This window comes from Lepisosteus oculatus, chromosome 9 (genome assembly GCF_040954835.1).
Source record: "Lepisosteus oculatus isolate fLepOcu1 chromosome 9, fLepOcu1.hap2, whole genome shotgun sequence".
Lineage (NCBI taxonomy): Eukaryota > Metazoa > Chordata > Actinopteri > Semionotiformes > Lepisosteidae > Lepisosteus > Lepisosteus oculatus.
Genome location: NC_090704.1, coordinates 28,309,008 through 28,328,188, shown reverse-complemented (window position 1 = coordinate 28,328,188; position 19,181 = coordinate 28,309,008). Strand labels below are relative to the sequence as shown.

The following is a 19,181-nucleotide window of genomic DNA, read 5'->3' as shown; positions in this document are numbered from 1 at the left end:
GCTGATAAAGGGTAGAAAGATTGCAAAAAAAGCTGTTTTTTTCTGGATTCTGCATGCCAAAGATGTAATATACACAATGTACCACCCACTGAGTTCCTGTCAGATCCAAACATTCTTTAATAGCTATAAAGCATTTGAGAAGCATGTAAAGCATAAACTAGCTCCTGTACAGGCAGACAGACTATGAATCTTGTGATAATAATGAGATGCAGAATAATGGCCCTATAGCCTGTAATTTTAAACCTTTTTTTAGTGACTTTCTTGGTCAGGTGATAGGCAGGAAGACAAACACATATCTAAAGTGGCAAGAGCACTACTATGCACTGCACAATATCAAACATGTGGCTGGATGCACTGGAGTCTCTCCTGTAAAGGGTAGACACTAAAGACAAGGATGCTGAGGTACTGCCTCTCTCTTGTCAGTATATCAGTATAAAGCCTCTGCGACTCATATTTCCATTAGAAAACAACGGGACAGATGCAAACTCATAAACATGCCTTGATATGTCTTGTTTTGTATGTTATGAAGGATTATAGGATGTTAAAAAAAATAAAGCAAAGCAAAATTTATGGAGTCCTTTGTTTTATGGACTTAAATGACATACTGAACAGCACAGTCCCTAACAAAACCAGCTCTGTGCTAGTTCCTTTACTGTCTTGTGGGTTATTAAAAAGAAAAGCAACCCAGCAGAGAATAAACATGAATATTCAATATTGAAAAAGGACAAAAATAGTTCTGGTACTAAAGTTTCTAATCTTAAAGACAGGAGAACTAGAGTATTCCACTGGGTTATATAAGGTATAATTGCTTAAACAATTTTTGCTCACATAAAAACACGGAGATTTAAGTTTCACACAATACCCAGTATTTACAAATTCAGATTGAAAATGTGAAGGAATAAATACTATGGTATAGAGCAGTAACAAATTACACTGAGCACACCAAGACATATTGTACCTATCCATAAAAGATTATATAAACATCAGCCTTCTCATTAGTATCTGTGTCCAGTCCAGAAAGAATCAGCAAGCCAAGCTCCTCATAGTGATGTATTTGTGTCTGCTCCACTTTGTTGGTTGGTATTTTGTAAAGGCTGCTCTTTTCTTCATCAGCCAGGACTCTGAACATTTTCTAATAATAACCCAGTAAATATTTGCATATACGCAGAAATAAAAGGTCAGTAAATATATAGCTGCAAATATGCTCACAGTTACTGGACACTGATGTTGATCTCCACGAACATTATCTCCATGTATCCAATGTTCCTAATATTATTACGGGTTGTAGATCTGTATGCTTTTCATCTCACAATACTTCTGACAGAGCAAAGGAAAGATTAAGCAGCATGTATCTTCATCTGAGGGAAGCACACAGAGAGGTTAGAGAGCTGCAGAGATTCTGATCACAATTCCCAGAAAAGTGCCACATACTGTATGAACAGAAAAAAATGGCACAAATTTGCTTTGCTGGCCTTGACTGTTTTGCACAGAACTTCGAGCTCAGCAGAGGGGACAGACACCTTTTGATCACAGAAAAAACAGTTTCCTGCTGATTACTTTTTGTCCAGGGTCATTAAAGTGCACTGAAGCTACATGGTGCACAGTATTCCACAATGAACAAAGGCTAGAGCCGTTTCATTCCAAAGCATTTAAGGCAAACATTCAGATTAAACAAGTGAAAGCAGTAAACAGAAAAGGTTCAAGGCTAATCAAAAAATGGATATAATGAGATCAAATGTAGAATGTTATTTGCTGCAGTCTTTCTTTGTAAACTCGTATTTAATCAATACTTGTTAATTTACTTATAATTGAACTTTTTTGTAAACCTCTGACGTGTCATTATATACAGTATTTATATTAAAACTTCAGAATTTCTGAAGCTACTGTACTTCTTCTTGCTTCCAATAAGTGATGGTTAGTAGTCAGTTCTCTTGATTTTACATATAAATCCCTTGTACTAGTACAAAGGTAGATGAAGACCATGTGGGTTTTCTTCTGAAATATGCTACTATCAGAGCCATCTGCAACATTTAACATTTAAGTCACACTACATTACAGTCTGTATGGACTGAAGGGTTGATGCAGATGACACTGGATAGCAATAGAAGACTCTTGTTGTTGAGGGCCGTCGAGTCAAGAAGACTCTTATGGACTTGTAAAAAAGAGCTAGTCAGTTCTAATTGTTCGTGCCTTTAAAAACTTTTTAATTTTTTTAAGATACATTCGTGCCTCTAAAATACGTAAGCAGTATTCATCAGATAAGAAAAGATCTAAAGCCACAAGGTTTTCAGAGATTCCCTCCAGAGACCTGGATACTTTTTAAATGACTATTTAAACATACATAAAAAACTAAAAACACATACATACAAGTTCCTTTAAAAGTCAAATATATCAAGATAACTGCACACCATAAGCAATAAAAGTTGGCATACATACAAATAGGTCAATAACTATAGCCTCTGGATGCCAGTAATATCGCCAGTACTCACTAGATTACATACTCTGGGAATTAACCCATCTTAACTAACCCATGAAGCACAGAGATCAATCATAAAATTTGCATGTATTTATTTAATACATGTATGGGAGATAAAATAAGAAACACTTCAGAATTTTTTTCTTTCCTCAAATTTGCTACACAAGCAAAAAGGATTTAGCTTTGTTTGTTTCTACCTTTTGATAATAGAAACACAATTTTCTGCTTAATTCATTAAAAAGAGAATTACTGCTCACCATATTAAGGGCATTGTGTGTCTTTCTGTGAGCAACATAATAAATTCTGAAGACTCTCGTGGTATCAGCACAAACGCCTGTGTGCCTTGAGTTAAGAACACGAATTAGCCTCATCTAAGGAATGATTAGTTTTGCGAATTCTAATTAGGAAATTTGCGATCTGTTCTCCGTTTGTCAGATGATGGGTGATCATGTTGTACATGTCTACATTTTGCTTTTAATAATGGATGAGATGAATGATCCTGGGGCCTGATCCCTCAATCCTGGGGCCTCTTTTTAGTAAGAATGTCAAAAGACTTCTAAATATTAATTAGCAGCTATAGCTTAAAAGGAATGAAAATGTAAAATGACTTGAAATTATTTTTTATTTTCTACTGCTGGGTGATACAAATGTATTCAGAATAGAAGTGTAACAGAATGCAATAGAATAAACAGTGTTACAAGTGATATCTCTCCCCTCTAATAACCACTAAATATGATTAATTACCTGGTCCAGGAGGAGAGCCTTTTGCTGAGAGGGTCCTTGTTTGCCGAACAGTCTGAGCACCAGCTGGGGAGTGCATCTGTTACATATAAGGTAAATTCTTTCTCTACTTGCATAACTTTTGTTACTGTGGCTTGTTTTAAATCAGAATGTCCACCCACCCCGTGTTGCCTGGTTTGTAAACATTGTCTTGTACATGAACTCATGGAAAAAAAATGTTTCTCCTTATGTAAAAATAATTTCCTGTTGTTAGGAAATAGTATATATATAATAGATACATAGCTTTAATAGCAGAAATGTAATGGTAATTTCTCTATTAATGTTGCACCTTTGTTTAAGGTAATACTGATTGTGTATATGGATTAATCCACAATGGACAGTAATTGGTGGACTTTGTGATCCATAGACAGTTAAAAGTTCTGTCTTTTTCTGGATCTGGAAATCTGTAATGTAAAATGTGAAAGTTATTTAAATTTTGTCTGCATGTGGGGATCTCCCCTTGAACACCAATAGGGACTGAATCAATAGAAAATGTATACAGACCGACTCTCATTAGTAAAGGCAAAATGTCTTTTTTTATTTTGCAAATGAGTCAAACTGAAGTTTTTTGGGAACCTATTCAACATTATTTTCATTTGCAACTACATTTGAATCCTTTAATTGGGAAGACCATTCACATTCTTCTATGGCTGTTAACATGCCTTGTGGCTTACTTCAGACAAAGTTAAGTTTTACTTTTACAGAACTATATGTTTATTTCACTATTTAGAATAGAATCAAGACACAGCCACTTAGCAAAGGTGTAGGATTTGAAAAATGTATCTTAAATAGACCGAAGACAGGTTTACAGTGATTCAGGTCCATAGATAGGTAACCTGTTGTACATGTACTGTAGGTACAGTACTACAGTACATTGTGCCATTACAGTCATTTGAACCTCCCAAAAAATCAACTACTGATTAACTTGCTTATTAATTTGCTTGATTAACCCAGGTGCTGATGATCACTTTTATAATTAGGGCTGGAACAAAAATTTGAAATAAAATAGAAGTGCCACGCCTGATTACCTTCTCTTGATATATTATTAATATATAATTTGTGCTACCTTCACGCAACTCAGTACACTTATAAACAATAAATGTATACACTTCAACTTTTCAACTTCTTTTTCAGCTTCTGCAGGGTTCTTCATAGTTAATGAATACAATCCTTGTAGTTTGTTCTCATCTGCGGTTTACCAGCAATACCAGAATCTATATCATTGACCGAAATCAGAAAGAGCACAGGTCTTTCTGAATATCTAAATATCTGATATACCATATCACAAACTCTTTTACACTCAAAGAACTCTAGTAAGCTACAGTACTTAATAAGAACTACATTTTCAAGATCTGTTTTGACTATCCCTTATAACATATTTGTTATATATATGATTCCTTACATATACAGTAATATGAGTAAGACTTATTGGTTTGTACTTACTCGGTTTAGTTCTGCCATTTTTTATGGCCTTTAGCAATCTGTGAGTCAGTGGGTATTGCACCTGGATATTGGAAATGCTTGTTATTTTTAATGGTCTTTGAATAACATGTTTTTTACGTAATTGTAATTGTAAAAATACTGCCAGGTATTTGTTTATCTTGAGTGTCTAGAACCTGTAGCTGCCTCTTCTATGCTAATATACTTTAATGTATGACTAGGATACGTGCTTCCACAGCTTGAAGCATGTTTTCAATTGTTTCTTTGGCGAGCACCTTAGTGTGAAATGTTATCTTCAAGTGTATCTTTTACGGTTGCCTTTAATTTTCTACAGATTCCATATCGTATCCAGTTACACTTCTCTTAAACTGGGTCTCATTATTTCATGGTCACCTTTGCTGAAATTGCAAATCTTTGTGTTGGAATCTACCTATTCAGTTTCAAAACATTCTTAAAAGTATTGTACACCATATTATAATCACATTTCTTTTCACCCCTGCTTCCTCAATCCATCATGATTGTAAAGACTAGATCAATTAAGGCATTCCCACTATTAGGTGGTCTAACAAACTAGAGAAAGAAAACCTTAATTTACCTATAAATTACATTTATTTATGTTTACAATTTTTAATTCAGATCCTGACATCCCAATCATTTATTTCCAATATAATGAGGAAAGGTAAAATGTGCCATGAAAAACCCTTTATGCATGCATTCCCTATTTCATTATTTAAACCTGCATTATAATTTAAAGCTGGAGCATCTGCGGCATACTCTTAAATCTATAGATTTGTATGTTTCTAAATCTGCCCTAAGAGATTCTGAGATACTTTATTTATCCACAATATATTCCAGTACTCGATCAATAGACTTCAAAACAGACCATGAGAACATCAGTACCAGGCTGTTTCTATTGGCTGAAACAAAAGAGAAAGAGCACCTCAAAGCACAAATGAGTAAAAATTAACCTTATTCCACAACAAGTAATGAATTGGTTTATAAATTGTGCTGGAGGATAAGTGAAAGAAAGCAATAATTTATTTTACATTTGTAGATCATTGTTATTATTTACTTAGCTAATGCCCTTATCAAGGGTAATTTACTTTACATAAATAGTACATAATGTTCTTCTGCACAATTAAACGATCAGATTTTCTTATGTGACAGTTACTCAGAAACATTATACAGATAAACTATTGTGTAGGTGAAGATGTCCCTGAAAGAGTAATGGAGCCTGAGCAGTTAATGATATTTATACAGTATGTGTTGAACACACAAGCATGAATGGGTTTAGATCATAATCCGCCCTTATAGTACCCACACAAACAGGACTGTTATAAAGATTATTATTTAAAGCCAGACTTTACTCTACAAGGTCAGCAGTGAAAAAGATGGAAAATTCTATCTTTACAATGATCTTTGCAATGACAAGGAACAATGAAAGTAGCTGGATATGACCACTGAATCTAATTTGTAGTCCTGGGTTTTAAGAAATCTGCAAAAATATCTTTGTAATTCTTAGGGTATCATTGCTTTCAATTTGACATGCAAATTAGTAATCCTGTAACATTTTCAGAGGAAATAGTGCTATTACCTTCTGGAAATGTGACTGTGACTTAAGGGGATGGTAAGAATTTGAGAAAGCGCATTATTGTTTATTGTTGGATTTATTACAGCACAAACTAAAAAGAACAAAATGTCTCTTTGTCTTTCAATTAACTGTATATTACCACTGTGTTTTACTACTGTAAGAAGTAATAGTAGGTCCAGTAGACTGTGATACCTTATAATGATTTAATGCCCATGCATTCAGTTCTTTATTTTTATTGAAATAAAAATGGGAATGGCAACACATTTCTGTAGGTCATTTCAGCCAAGAACAATAGAGCTGCATTGGAAACACATTGTGCTGACAATGTGCAGTACTGTAGGTTTTTCAAGAGCTGTTTCCATAGTTACTCTTCAGTATGACTGAGTTATCCTATTTTCCAAAATGTTCAACAATAAATTGGGTGTAATACACTTTAACCAGGCAGGAATATAAAAACAATGATTCCAGGGGAAAAAGAAAGAACAAGAGTTAAAAGCACATCAGTGGCAAACACTGTTTAAAAAGCGATATCCATTGTTCCTCCCTGAAAGAGGCAGAAGAAACCATTAATCTTACCATATCTGACGGTTTGAAGGGGTTTCCCTGCCCACTGATTCCTCCCGAGATGCTAAAACCAAGACCAGGGTTCTTTTCTATCCGCACACAAAACTGCAACAAAGAAACAACAGCATTATAACAAACAGATTACACAATACACATTTAAACGGGTAACCTTTTATAGAAAGTGACACCGCAAGATAATTTAAACAACATATAATTGCAGAATCCTTCATTGCAGGCTTCTTTGATAAAGATGATAAAATAAGGAATTCATATTGCCTATACAAGTCAATGGCAACCGATGGTGAACATGTTTCGACAACCCAGTGTAGCAGACAGACAAAGGGTTTCAGGGGAATATCTGAAGATGAAGGACAGTGCCTTATAAATGCGTTCACACCTCTACAAAGTGTCTACATTTTGTTTCTGTCTCAGCTTGCAATCATGAGACTTTCAAATAGGGCTTTACATTTACAATCTACAAACAACACTCCTTATTTCCAAAACTAAAATGCTGATAGCATGTAAATAAATAAATTCTCTTAAAAAGTTAGGTGATTCTCAGTTTGGAACAAATATGTTTTCACCCCTCTTGTTATGGCAACCCTTAACTAGATTTAATAAAAAAGAATGGTCTAAAAGTTTACAAAATTTGTAGAGGCCTATGTGCATGGATCTGGCTTTGTTATGTTGAGATGTTCCCTTAGACAGATCTTAAATTACAAGCCACAACTTAGTCATACCATGAAGACCAAGGAGCTTTCAAAATAAATAAGGGATGAAGTTGTGAAGAGAAAGTCATGAGAAGGTTGCTTATCCTTTTGAGTCCTTTATAAATTCTTTCTACATCCATCATTAAGAAGAGGTGACTGTGCCAGACACAAACACATCGTTCAATCAGCTTCATCCTTGCTGTCAACCATGATCATGATACTATAATATTATGGGGCTGCTGTTCATCAGCAGGGACTGGGCAGCTTGTCAGGATTGATGGGGAAAATGGATGGTGTGAAATACAGGCATATGCTAGAAAAAAAGTATTCTTAAATCATACACAGATCTAAAACTGGGTCAACAATTCACATTTCAATTGGACAATGACCCAAAGTACAAGCTAATCTGACAAAAAGGCAATGAATGTCTTGTATAGATCAGTTAAAACCAGCCCTGACTTGACTCCAAAAGAAAATTGTATTGACTTGAAGCATTTGAAAATCATTCATAAAAGGAATAGTTTTGCCAAAAAAATCAACAAAATCACTCCATCACTGTGCAAAGCTATAGATACCCATCCTGAAAAACAGTTAACAGCAGAGATTGCTGTCAAAGATTATTTGACCCAGTACTGATTTAGGGGGTATGAATACATATTGTAAGAGGACAGTAGGCTCATGCAAAATTGTTGTCATTGTCTCAACCACATTCCTCATAAAGTCATGAGGAATGAGCTGCTGCCTCCCATCACCTGATCAGTTGCCGGAACAGAATTGACCAGGTGACACTTTGAATACCAGGAACCAGAGACTTTCTACAGTAGGTCAATTATACCTGCTCTCTTGAGGACAGAAGGCAGATCCTTCATAGGGCAAAATCATCAGAAGAAAGTGAGATGGAAGCAACTGACTGAGGGATTAAAGGAACCTGTTAGTTTGTACTGTATGTTTATTAAAGTGCTTTTTTGAAACTTTCAGATAGAGATGGAGAAGAACACTCATCGAGAGATTGTGTATTTTTTTAAAGCCAGGAAGCAGCTTACAGTAGCTACTTAATAGGGAAGTGAGGGACTTGAAGAGGTCTAGTTATATTTAATGTTTGTTTAATTTCTCTGCACTACAAATAAAGGGGCACTAGTTTGTACTTTATGGCTGCTTTAGTGTGTTTCTTTTCCTGGGATTGCCTATTTTAAAGATCTCATTAAGGCATACCCAGCTTGGGTGTCACAATATGCAATTTATAAATATTACTTCTTATATTCTACCTCCTTTTCTTATTTTGCTGACATTCCACCTTCACATATAACAGTGTTTCGCTTGATTATTACAGTTTTGAGTTAGCTCATCTGAAAAAAAATCTATACAGTACAGTGTAGTTCATCAAAGTGTGATATTACTGGCAGAAGGTGAATACTTTTGCAAGTTTCTGTATACGGTAGAGTATCTGGTCACAGAAGGAGTATAACAGGGAATAAAGTTGGGGTAGGGTATCTGGTCTCAAGAGGAGTATAACAGGGAATAACGTTGGGGCAGGGTATGATTGGGAATATACCCGGGGAGATAAAAGAACCCAACCTGCTCTTGATATCCATCCATACTCTTCTGCCCTTTGGTCTGTATGAGGCAGCGCCCACTCGGCGGGCCGCGCGGGCTGGTAGTGGAGATGGGCACTGGCAGCGGCGACTGGTACTGCTGGATGGAGATCTTGTTGATGGCCCCCTCGTACTGCTGGTCCCTGGCAGAGCGGTGTGGGGGGGTTGCGGTGGATGAGGTCACGATCATGGTCTGCGTTTGGAGGGGATGGCTGCCTGCCTGTGGGTAATTCAACCCGTTAGGCAAAGAGTCAGGGAGCTGTAAAGATGCAAAGTTATATCTTACACAGACGACTAACAGACATCAAACAAATGTGAGGTGATGTGTTTGTGTGGCATGCAAACATGAGCTTCACAGATTTCTCTTTAGTTCATTTTGCCTATCCCAGGCTGGGACTAAAGATAGGCAATGATTCATCAACCAAAAACCAGATTTATTTTTGCGTTTTTTATTCAAGTGACAAGTTGTGCCAACCTGATAGTACTAATGTATTTAAATAGTGTGAACTTGTATCCTTTATATTTACTGTAGCTTCAGACATGTACCTGGGCAGTTTTCATAATCTAAGCTGTGGCTTCTTTTAAATGCCATGACACAGTCTATCAGTGTGAATTTCTCACATTCATTTTTTTTTTTGCTTAACCCACAGCTGAAAAGAAGGGCTGCTTATCTGATAGCTCTGAGATGCTGAGATGGAAACCCATAGAGAAATGACATCATCACTGAAACTCTGACAGGATGGGGTTGCCATGGAGACCAAACAGCAATGAAACACATACATCTTTAGAATTAATAAGGAGGATCAGCAGTTATGCCTGAGATGTAACAACAATAACAGGACATTTTAAGACTACAACTGAAAAAATACAAAACATTCAACTAGTACCAGCTTAAAGAACAAAAAAACATTTTGAAAGGATTCTTGCCCTCTACACAACACAGGAAGTAAAGAAAATCATAAGCTATAAAGATATAAAAATGCCATGTTTTATCTTCCAGAACACAGAAGAATAATTGAAATTCCATTTTGCTTCTTTCCAACAGTATGGTGCAATTCTTTTACTCTTAACTGCATCACAGGGGCTCGTTATGTTCTTTAGTTTGGCAGGAGTGAAACAACAAACGAAAGCAACATTCAAGACAAATATATTTTCCAATTTGAGTCCATACTAAGCAGTTTTTTCTTAATCCTATATGTGTGTTACATACATTAATAATTTACATAATTTCAGCATTTTATCGCTTTTATTAAAGCTATATATATAAAAAGAAAACTTCCAGATGAAAGAATAAGTTTTTTTTCTACCAGTTTTCCAGTTCAAGTTCACATTCAAAGATCTGCAATGCAGACATTTAGGAAATGTCATATTATTTGGACAGAAAAAAAATTAACTGGATAGCCAATACAACAGACTAGTAAGTTTTATTATTAAAATGTATTTTTAAATACAATAATTGCACTGTAACAAGGCAGTAAAATGTAACAGAAAAATGCAGTGAAAACCAATACCTTAACTTACTGTAACAAGGTATTAGTCACCATGGTGGATGAGTGTTTTTAGAGAGCACAAAGCAATTTACTTGGTGGGTGTTTACTGTAGGTGTCTCTCAGGAAGTTACCAATGAGTCATTTGTCTAAAACAAAGACAACATCTTGACCCTCTGACAAGGCCTCGATCCTTTCTCATAACAGAGAAAGGAAAACCTGATGTGATTTCACATGCTATAGTTAAAGTGTAGTGTATTTATTCTAGGGTATGAAAAAAACAACTACTAGAAAAATACACTAGCCTAATAATATCTCTTTCCAATGCATACACCATGAAACGTACAGTACAGCAGTAGAGCTGCACAAAATTACTATTTATTAATGTTTCAGAATAAGGCTTAACTGGTCAGAATGCACTTGCAACTGCAGAATGAATGTACTGTAAGAGTTTGTGTTAGTTCTTATCTAGAAAACATGGGATACCACAAAACAAACAAACAAAAAGATAGAAGATATAGTGATAATGCAGCATTTATACCTGGTGTTACATTGTAACATTTATAGCTGGTGTTACACATCGTATGATTAGATTATTTAGAATATCGCATATGGTTCTGATCATCAGATTATCAACAGAACATTACTGCATCTGAATCAATTGAGAGAATAACTAACAGGTTAATTCCTAACTCTAAGGAAATAAAATAAACAAAATAAAGGGAATTTATCTTGTGAATCTTTGATATGTGGTTCACAAACGTCTACTTCAGAAACAGTAGTGAAGTATAGACCCATTTCCTACAGTGGAAATTAAGAAATTACAAGACAACACAGTATTTAGCACACTATCCAGTTGTGTTGCTGTTTGTTTATCATATGTAAAAGAGTTTATAACAACTTCATTTTCTGAAAGAGAGTGGGTGCAGACTGAAACACAATCTTCAAACATCAGTTGAGAAACATGCCAGCAGCTACACAAATTTACAGGATGCACATTTGGTTGCAATAATAATGGCCCTTCTGATGCTTAGAAGGATTTAAAAATATTCCTAGAGCAAATGCATTCTGATGCAACTGATGTATTTCTTAATGGTACAACCAGGTACAAATACATTCAGACAGTCACATACTTTAAATACTGTACCTGCATTCAACAGAAAATTATGGAAAGGACAAATATTTAATATTCATTATGTCAGTGATTTACTGTTTGCATTCTCTCATTTTTAGAGGTTAAATATCATTCCCTGGATACTAACAACAAATAATATTAAAGATAATGCCTTACAAAAAGTTGATCACATGTTTATTGCATGTTCATGTTGCATCATCAAAGGAAGTGTACAGTGGAATACAGTAAAAAGTTATTGTCTTAGTGAGTTTTCTAAACTGAAATAAGCACTGTTTGGAGCAAGAACCATCAAAGATAATGTGCCTGTGGGTGATAATTAATGAAGTGAAACCACAGTTTTTATAGTGTTTTTTGTGAGTGTGAATTTTACACTGCTTCCACAAGGTGACAGATTGAGGGCACTTAATCCAAGTTTCAGATTGTGAAAGTATACGTGTAGCAAGGCATTGGTTCTTTCTCAAAACAGATGCAGATAGCACAACTTCATCACTCTCAGCCTGAATCTGGACTGTAAAAACACAGTCCCTTCAAGACAATGTGAGTCACATATTAACTAAGGAAAAGAATTCTAACCGTGTACTGTAAGAGCATCTTCATGTTTTCACACTGTGAGCCTCCCAGCACCAACAGCTGACTGGGCATCAGACTGAAGACAGACACAGCTCGTACTGGGAGCTTAAGTATCTATCAAGCAGCAAGAAGTCCATAGGGTTTAATGTTGCTTGGCAAGGCTAGGATATTCCAGCCAACGTCTTGCTTGGCCAATGGGGGACACCTGGTCAGAGTCAGCTAATAATATAATTGAGTGCCAAAACAACAAATTGCACAACAGGACCCAGCCTTAAAGTCTTCATAACATTGATCTCTACCTTAATAATGTAGAATATGAAATTATTTAGGAGGTACAATGTGCTTTAAACACTACTAATTTATTTTTAAAATCCTTTGAGCAATGTAGCACATGCAAATAATGTTATTTTATTCTGTTTAATTTTAACAGTAATCATTATCAATTTTATGTGTGTATGGCCAAAGAATAACAGGAGTGTTTCTTAGTGATTTATTAATATATTCACATCCAAAATCCTAACTTGTATATTGCTTATAGTCAAGCTTCATAATGATCCCTAACTTTTACACACGTGGGTCAATTGTTCTCATCAACAGCGCCTGGTTAGTCAGCTAATGACAAAGACAGTCCCCAGCAGCAGAGCAGCTCAGAAGGCCAACAGTAATCACTTGGAGAATGGTGGAATAGTTTAATACATGTCTCTGTTATTAATTTACAGATTAACTGTCTGTGGAAAACAGGAAAGTGAGAAATTCAGCCAGACCATTGGAAGCAATTTCCTGGTTAAACTGTGAACTACATGTTAAATACTGCAACCAAAAGTCCTGTATATCTCCTTACAACACCCTTCTACTTCATCCTCCTTACATTTAGTGAAATGTTAAAGATTTGCTGATGCAGAATGCTTTCCTTGAGAGATTGCTGTCAGATCTATCCTTTGCTTTACAAGACTATTATGCTTTACTACCCAACTTCTCCTACATTTTAGAGCAGTTTGTTTTCCAATAAAAAGAACACATTGTTTACTTTTATGGCAAAAAAGAGAAAAAAGTGGGCCTTTCTTTCTGTATTGCATATTGTTATTGTATTGTAATTATAATTACAATTACAACATCCAGGAAATTAAATGTACTGAAAAATGTTTGCTGAGTGTTTAGTCATAGCAAACTGGGCTTAACCCTTCTGGCTGAAAACCATCGTCCTGGCCAGAGGATGAGAAGACTGGAAACCCCGATCAGAGGGAGTAGTGCACAGGTGGAGATGGAGTAAAGGAGGGATTCAATAGATGAATGTGAAGGAGAAAGGGCTCATGTAAGGTATTTATAGCTTTTTTAACTTAGGAAATAACTTCAAGAATGATTGCGAGTTAGGGCTGCTGAGGAGAATTGAACTTGATGGCTCAACCCTCCCAGACTTGCAGTGTGAACTCCATTTAAGGTTCTGAACATGCCCCATGCTCACTCATAACCAACTCTAATCATATATGCATGGAATATAATCCTATCATTCACTCTTCTAGGCTTTAGAAAGTTCTGTTTAGTTTTAACTCCACCTTTAAACAACTTCATTCATTCAACCATTCAGCTTTGTGTGAGTTCTCAGTTAAACACTTAACCGAGTGGTTATCATCCATTTTATCATGTTATTTTTTTTAGTCAATGTGCTAAGTGCTTCTGTACTTTTGGAAAGGAAAGGTACAATGCTTATGCTTTTTAACATATTATTAAATGTGTATCAATATGGCAGATACAGTATATATTAATAATATAATTATTATTAATAATATAATATTAATAATATAATATATATATTAATGTGGCGTGTGCTGCTTTGTGTTTTCACCAGCTCAAGGTCCTCGCAGTGTTCAGTGTGTCCCTTCCTCCTTACCTTCTTGATGATATTTTCTGGTGGCACATCTCTTCTGCCTAGAGAATAAGGGGCCCATTGGCTCGTGGGAGACATATCCTCTTGTCCATTATCTAGGATGTTGCTCTGCTGGGAGGGTGTCTAATGACAAAGACAGGGGAGAAATATGGATTTTATAACCTCCCTGGCACCGGCACTACTTACCTGCAGGTTCCCCACCATACCAAACCCTGCACCTTTTCCAGTCTTTGCAATGTGGTCAGGAGCACACTAATGCCAAAAAGGCTCCCTGAGACTGTATATTTGCTCATAATAATTATAATATAATAATAAAATCCCTTAGCAGTTTTTTTTCCCTATGTGGTTCCTATGGGTCCACACACTGGGATATTCTAGCATTTTATAACAGTGTGGCTACTTCACACCTCCAGTACTTACACAAATATCCTTTTGACTTATTGTATTGTAGAACCCTATCTATGTAGTCCGTATAAATAACCTTGAAAGCACTCTGTGACAACTTGTTGTGAAGGGCAATATATAAAAAATTAAAATAAATTAAAATTTTGAAAAGGCTAAAGCATTCATAACATTATAAATATAAACAAAATTATAATTACTTTGTAGCCTATTCATTTTTGATTAACTGTTGATCAACAGTTCATTCTGATTAGATCTTTACATTACATTTGTTTTTTTTTTGTTAAACGCACAGGTAAGTAAATCAGGTTAGTTTTGCAGTGTGTGAACTTTGACTTATACTCACTTACATTCATGATGATCTCAATTAACACCATAAATTATTTGCCACTCTTGTACACTAATAAAAAACTCAAAGCACTGTTCTTTAACTGACAGCTGCCCAATTTGGTAAAAAAAACAACAACAAAGAAAAGACCAGCTAAATTCTCTCAATGACAAGGTTACTGCCTTTATCCTGTTCTTAACCATATATGCAAATATACCAATAGGCCTTTTTCTCCTTTCAGATCTCTCCAGATGTGAAAAATGCTGTTATACTGTACAAACACAATCACTTCTGCATTTGTATAGTTGTATCAGTTTCTAACTTCAAGGCCAAAGGAACAGAAATCACAAGTGCAAAGCAGTCAGAATACTGATCAGGTGAACTCAGATGAATTAGTAAAAAAGGTAACAGAATGGAAAATTCTTGCATTATCAACGTAAGAAGACAACAACTACAAAGGCTAATGTAAATGAGCACAGCTGAACAGTGTGTTTTAGAACCAGAACATTCTAGAACAGTCTGAAGCAAAAGTCAAACTGTATTGTGGTAGAAAATAAACAGATTGCAGACAAAGCACAAAGACTTGACAGAATGTTTCAACATGCCAGACAACACTTAAAAAGAGCTGAAACTTTTTTTTCTCTTGAATGTAATCAGAAGGCAAATTAGAAGAAATAATGCTTGGATAGTACTATACACAACGAAAAAGTCCATAAGTACAGAATTAAGACCCTCATGTTTTGAAGCATGAATAGTTTCAATACAATTTCATCTGAGAATGTTCTCTTGGATTTTTTCCTGCATACAGTTTTAGAAGTCAGTTTGGAAGTCTGAAAATCTAGTGGTTGCTCTTTAAGCTTGCTACTGTATATCTATGTGAGGTTTAATTAGTGACTAATGCTTTCATGCTGTGTTGTTAGGTCTGAAGTGACTTCAGGTCTTAACTAGAGTGCTATAAACCGTTTCACACCATGTTGGTACTGGTATGTACTGGAAGTGTCAAAAACGAGACTGTTTAATAATCAGGAACAAACAAACAAACAGGTGGCAAGATTATTTTCTCATGAGTTGTGCATTGGAGGCACTAAAGCTGCACAGTACAGTAGGTTTGCTTTCAAGGTTTTTACTTCCATTGCCATAGTCAGTACTTGTCTAAGTAATTTAAGTGGAAAAGAGCTACTGCTAGATATTAGGGATTGCCATAAGGGACTGGCAAACTATACTTTAGGCAACAAATACTACTGGCTATGCTGGAATTATGAATTTAGCAAGCTATAAATTTAACAATAAATAAATAACTTTTAATTCTTGCTTAATTTTCTTTTTAGAGACTTGTCAGGTTGCTCCCTGACTTTAGCCTTTGGAAATGTTGTAGTTTTCTTGAAAAATAAACACCGCTCATCTCCAAAACTCGAACTATGCCATTCTCCACCCCTGTCTCTCCCCTGTCCAGACCTTTAGAAATGTGTTGCTAGTGTCAGTAGGTGGACAGACGTACACAACATTCAGCCTTGCACAAACTGAACAGAAAAAAGCTGTAGGGTTAAAGATTCTTCATAACACTGTAAATTGGGCCAATGCAAAGCAACATCAGGATTCCTTTTCATCAAGATCTCCTGATAAACAATATATAAAAGTGATGCATCTCAAAATTCAGAAAGGTACTGTTTTTCTGCACCTCTTGAAATAAAGAAATAAAAAATCTACTGTGAAACCTTTATTTCAGAGGAGTAAAAATGTGGAGCAAAAGTGGGATCAAGTTCTTATGGGCAACGACAGCATACATCAGTGTGCAAAGACATCACAAGCCACCCACACAATGTAGCACCTTCCCATGTGTACTGTAGCTGCAACGTACTGCTATATTTTTGTCTTATTTGTAAATTTAATTTTGGTCAGCATACACTGAACATTGTACGCCACTAGTGAACATCCCTGATGCAATTCTCACTGATCCACAATTCCCTTTGATGGTGTCTGCTCCATTTAGGAAAGCTAGTTTCAGTTTGCCTGGTGGCTTTTTTAAAATAGGACAGCAGCAGGGGAGGTGCAGAAATAGACCTGCAGAGACGCCACAGTCTCAGTTCACCTTTTTATAGATAAATACCAGGAAGACTGAGAAAGTTTGTGAAAAAGTTTGTGAAAAAGTTTGCGAGCCCACAGTGTACTTATGGGCATTCCAATTTTGTTCCATGATAGCCTGATTTAAGACCTCTTCTTAACAATAGCAACTTATATTCACTAATTCAATGTTTTTGAGAAGAAAAAGAGTATGAGATAGGAAAAATAAATAATGAACAAGCAGTAAATAAATTAGATAAAGGGATAATTAGATTCAAGTGGTTAAATAATTGGATAACAAGTAAACAAGGACATAGTTATGTCAAACTTATTTTGTATAATGGTCAGAAGCCTTTGATAACTTGTGTCACGCCCTCTACATCTAGAAGGCGCTCCTACTCTGTCCTGTTCCTAGTTATCCTGTGCTTTTCTTGTCCTTCTGGTGTGTCTTTGTGTGGGGCTATATATTTCCAGGTCACCCTTTGCTCCTCGGTCAGCATTGAGGGTTTGGATGTCTTGAGACCCATCTAGCATCAGGTCGTCTCCTCCGCGGCCTGAAGGGCATAGGTTTCTACCTGACATCGTCTGACCTACTGAGCCTGGGCTAACCTCCGTGTTGCCCATTTTCCTGGTACGCATAGGGTGTTTTTTGCTCTTCTGGCCATTCCACGGCATGCCTTTCCATCATCCGTGACAACTTGGTTTTCACCATACAGTTTAGTGGAAACAACTTCAGAAAAAGAGTAATTAGTCAGATGCTTATCAGTCAACAAGTGTTCGAGAGATGCTCCTTAGTCTGGATAGTTACAAAACTATTTTATAAATATCTGAGGCTTCATCCATCCACTGTCAGACAGTCTACAATTGGAAAATATTCAAGATTACATGGCTCTACCAGGATTGCTTGTGCTAGCAAAATCTCCTCAAAAACAACTAGGAACACCATCAGAAATAAACACTGAAGCTCAGAGAAACCTAATCTGAGTACTGTATCTGCAGGCTTCTCTAACTTTTGCTTTTGCTCTAGCTTTTTTAGTGATCACCCTTTAGCCACCCTGAGCCAAAAGTGAAGATGATGATTTTTTTTTACTTTGGATTAGTCAAATAAAAGTCCAGACCCAAACCCCAAAGTAACTTTACTTTAATTTAATTAAACATCTCTTTTGTTTTGTAGTTTTAATGCTTCAATTGAGGCTTGTCTAATGATATTTTATCACTCAGATGACATCTTTTACCTCCAGCAACCTTAGTTACTGCACCTCTTGCAGTAAATACCCAGCCATTTACATTGGGGAAACAGAGGAGACTCAGAGACTGCTTCAGAGAACATGTTAGGGGTTTGAAGATTAAAGATTTCTCCAAGTCTGTTGTTTCTTATTTCACCTCTGATCTGTGTTCTGTGTTCTCAAAGCTAGTTTTCCTACTGTAACTCCCACATCAGAAAGTCTACAGAAACTAAAATTATCCTGCAGCTATGATCACACCTTTCCCGTTCTCTCAACGACGAACTCTATTCATTGTAGGTTTCATTTCACACCTCTCTTCATCCCGACATCACACTACAGTACCTGATCGGCCACTCTGTCTATTGGCCACTCTGTCTGTCCCCAGCTCCTGCCTCTTGCTCCTCCTTACTCCCAACTTCTTGATATCCTATGTTACTTTACCTTTGCTTACTGCCCTATCTTTCTCACACCTGAAGAAGGCTCCACGGCCAAAAGGTTGTGTTTTCTTTCTTCTCTTTTCAGCATGGATTAAACCTATTACTTGTTCTAATGATATTTTATGTCTGAAATGTCTGAGAATACGGACTAAAACTTGGGGTTCACAAACATTTTCACCGCACTTTAAATCCAGGTTGATAGCTGAAAGGTCAAATACACAGAAAACATAATTTTCACATAGAAAGCAATAATAGAGCTAATAATTTAATTGCTTTGAGAAGGTTTTCTTCAATTTGAGCTTATTGTTTCGAGAAAGAATGGTGATAATACTGGTGTCATTTTATAGACTACGATAGTATTATAAATTCATCCATGAAACATATATTTATTATTTTGTTAAATTTTACAATATTGTTATTAAATAAATTATAGTTTAAGAAATGTTTGGCAAAATGTTACCAAATGCACCACAATTCAAGGCCTCTTGTATTTAATT

General features: G+C 35.9%; 1 protein-coding gene across 11 annotated transcripts in view; it reads right to left on the bottom strand.

Moving 5' to 3' along the window:
• lrrc7 (leucine rich repeat containing 7) overlaps positions 1-19,181 on the bottom strand; it is a 299,324-nt gene that overhangs the window by 10,004 nt on the left and 270,139 nt on the right. For 7 of the 11 annotated variants that reach the window (XM_015356564.2, XM_069194325.1, XM_015356573.2 and 4 more), the window contains 3 exons: positions 14,234-14,353; positions 9,137-9,412; positions 6,864-6,956 (listed from right to left, as the gene is read on the bottom strand). In XM_015356564.2, coding sequence (XP_015212050.1) covers positions 6,864-6,956; positions 9,137-9,412; positions 14,234-14,353 — 489 coding nt within the window. The remainder of the gene's footprint in view (positions 1-6,863; positions 6,957-9,136; positions 9,413-14,233; positions 14,354-19,181) is intronic. The other 4 variants (XM_015356565.2, XM_015356576.2, XM_015356570.2 and 1 more) reach the window with 1 other exon arrangement.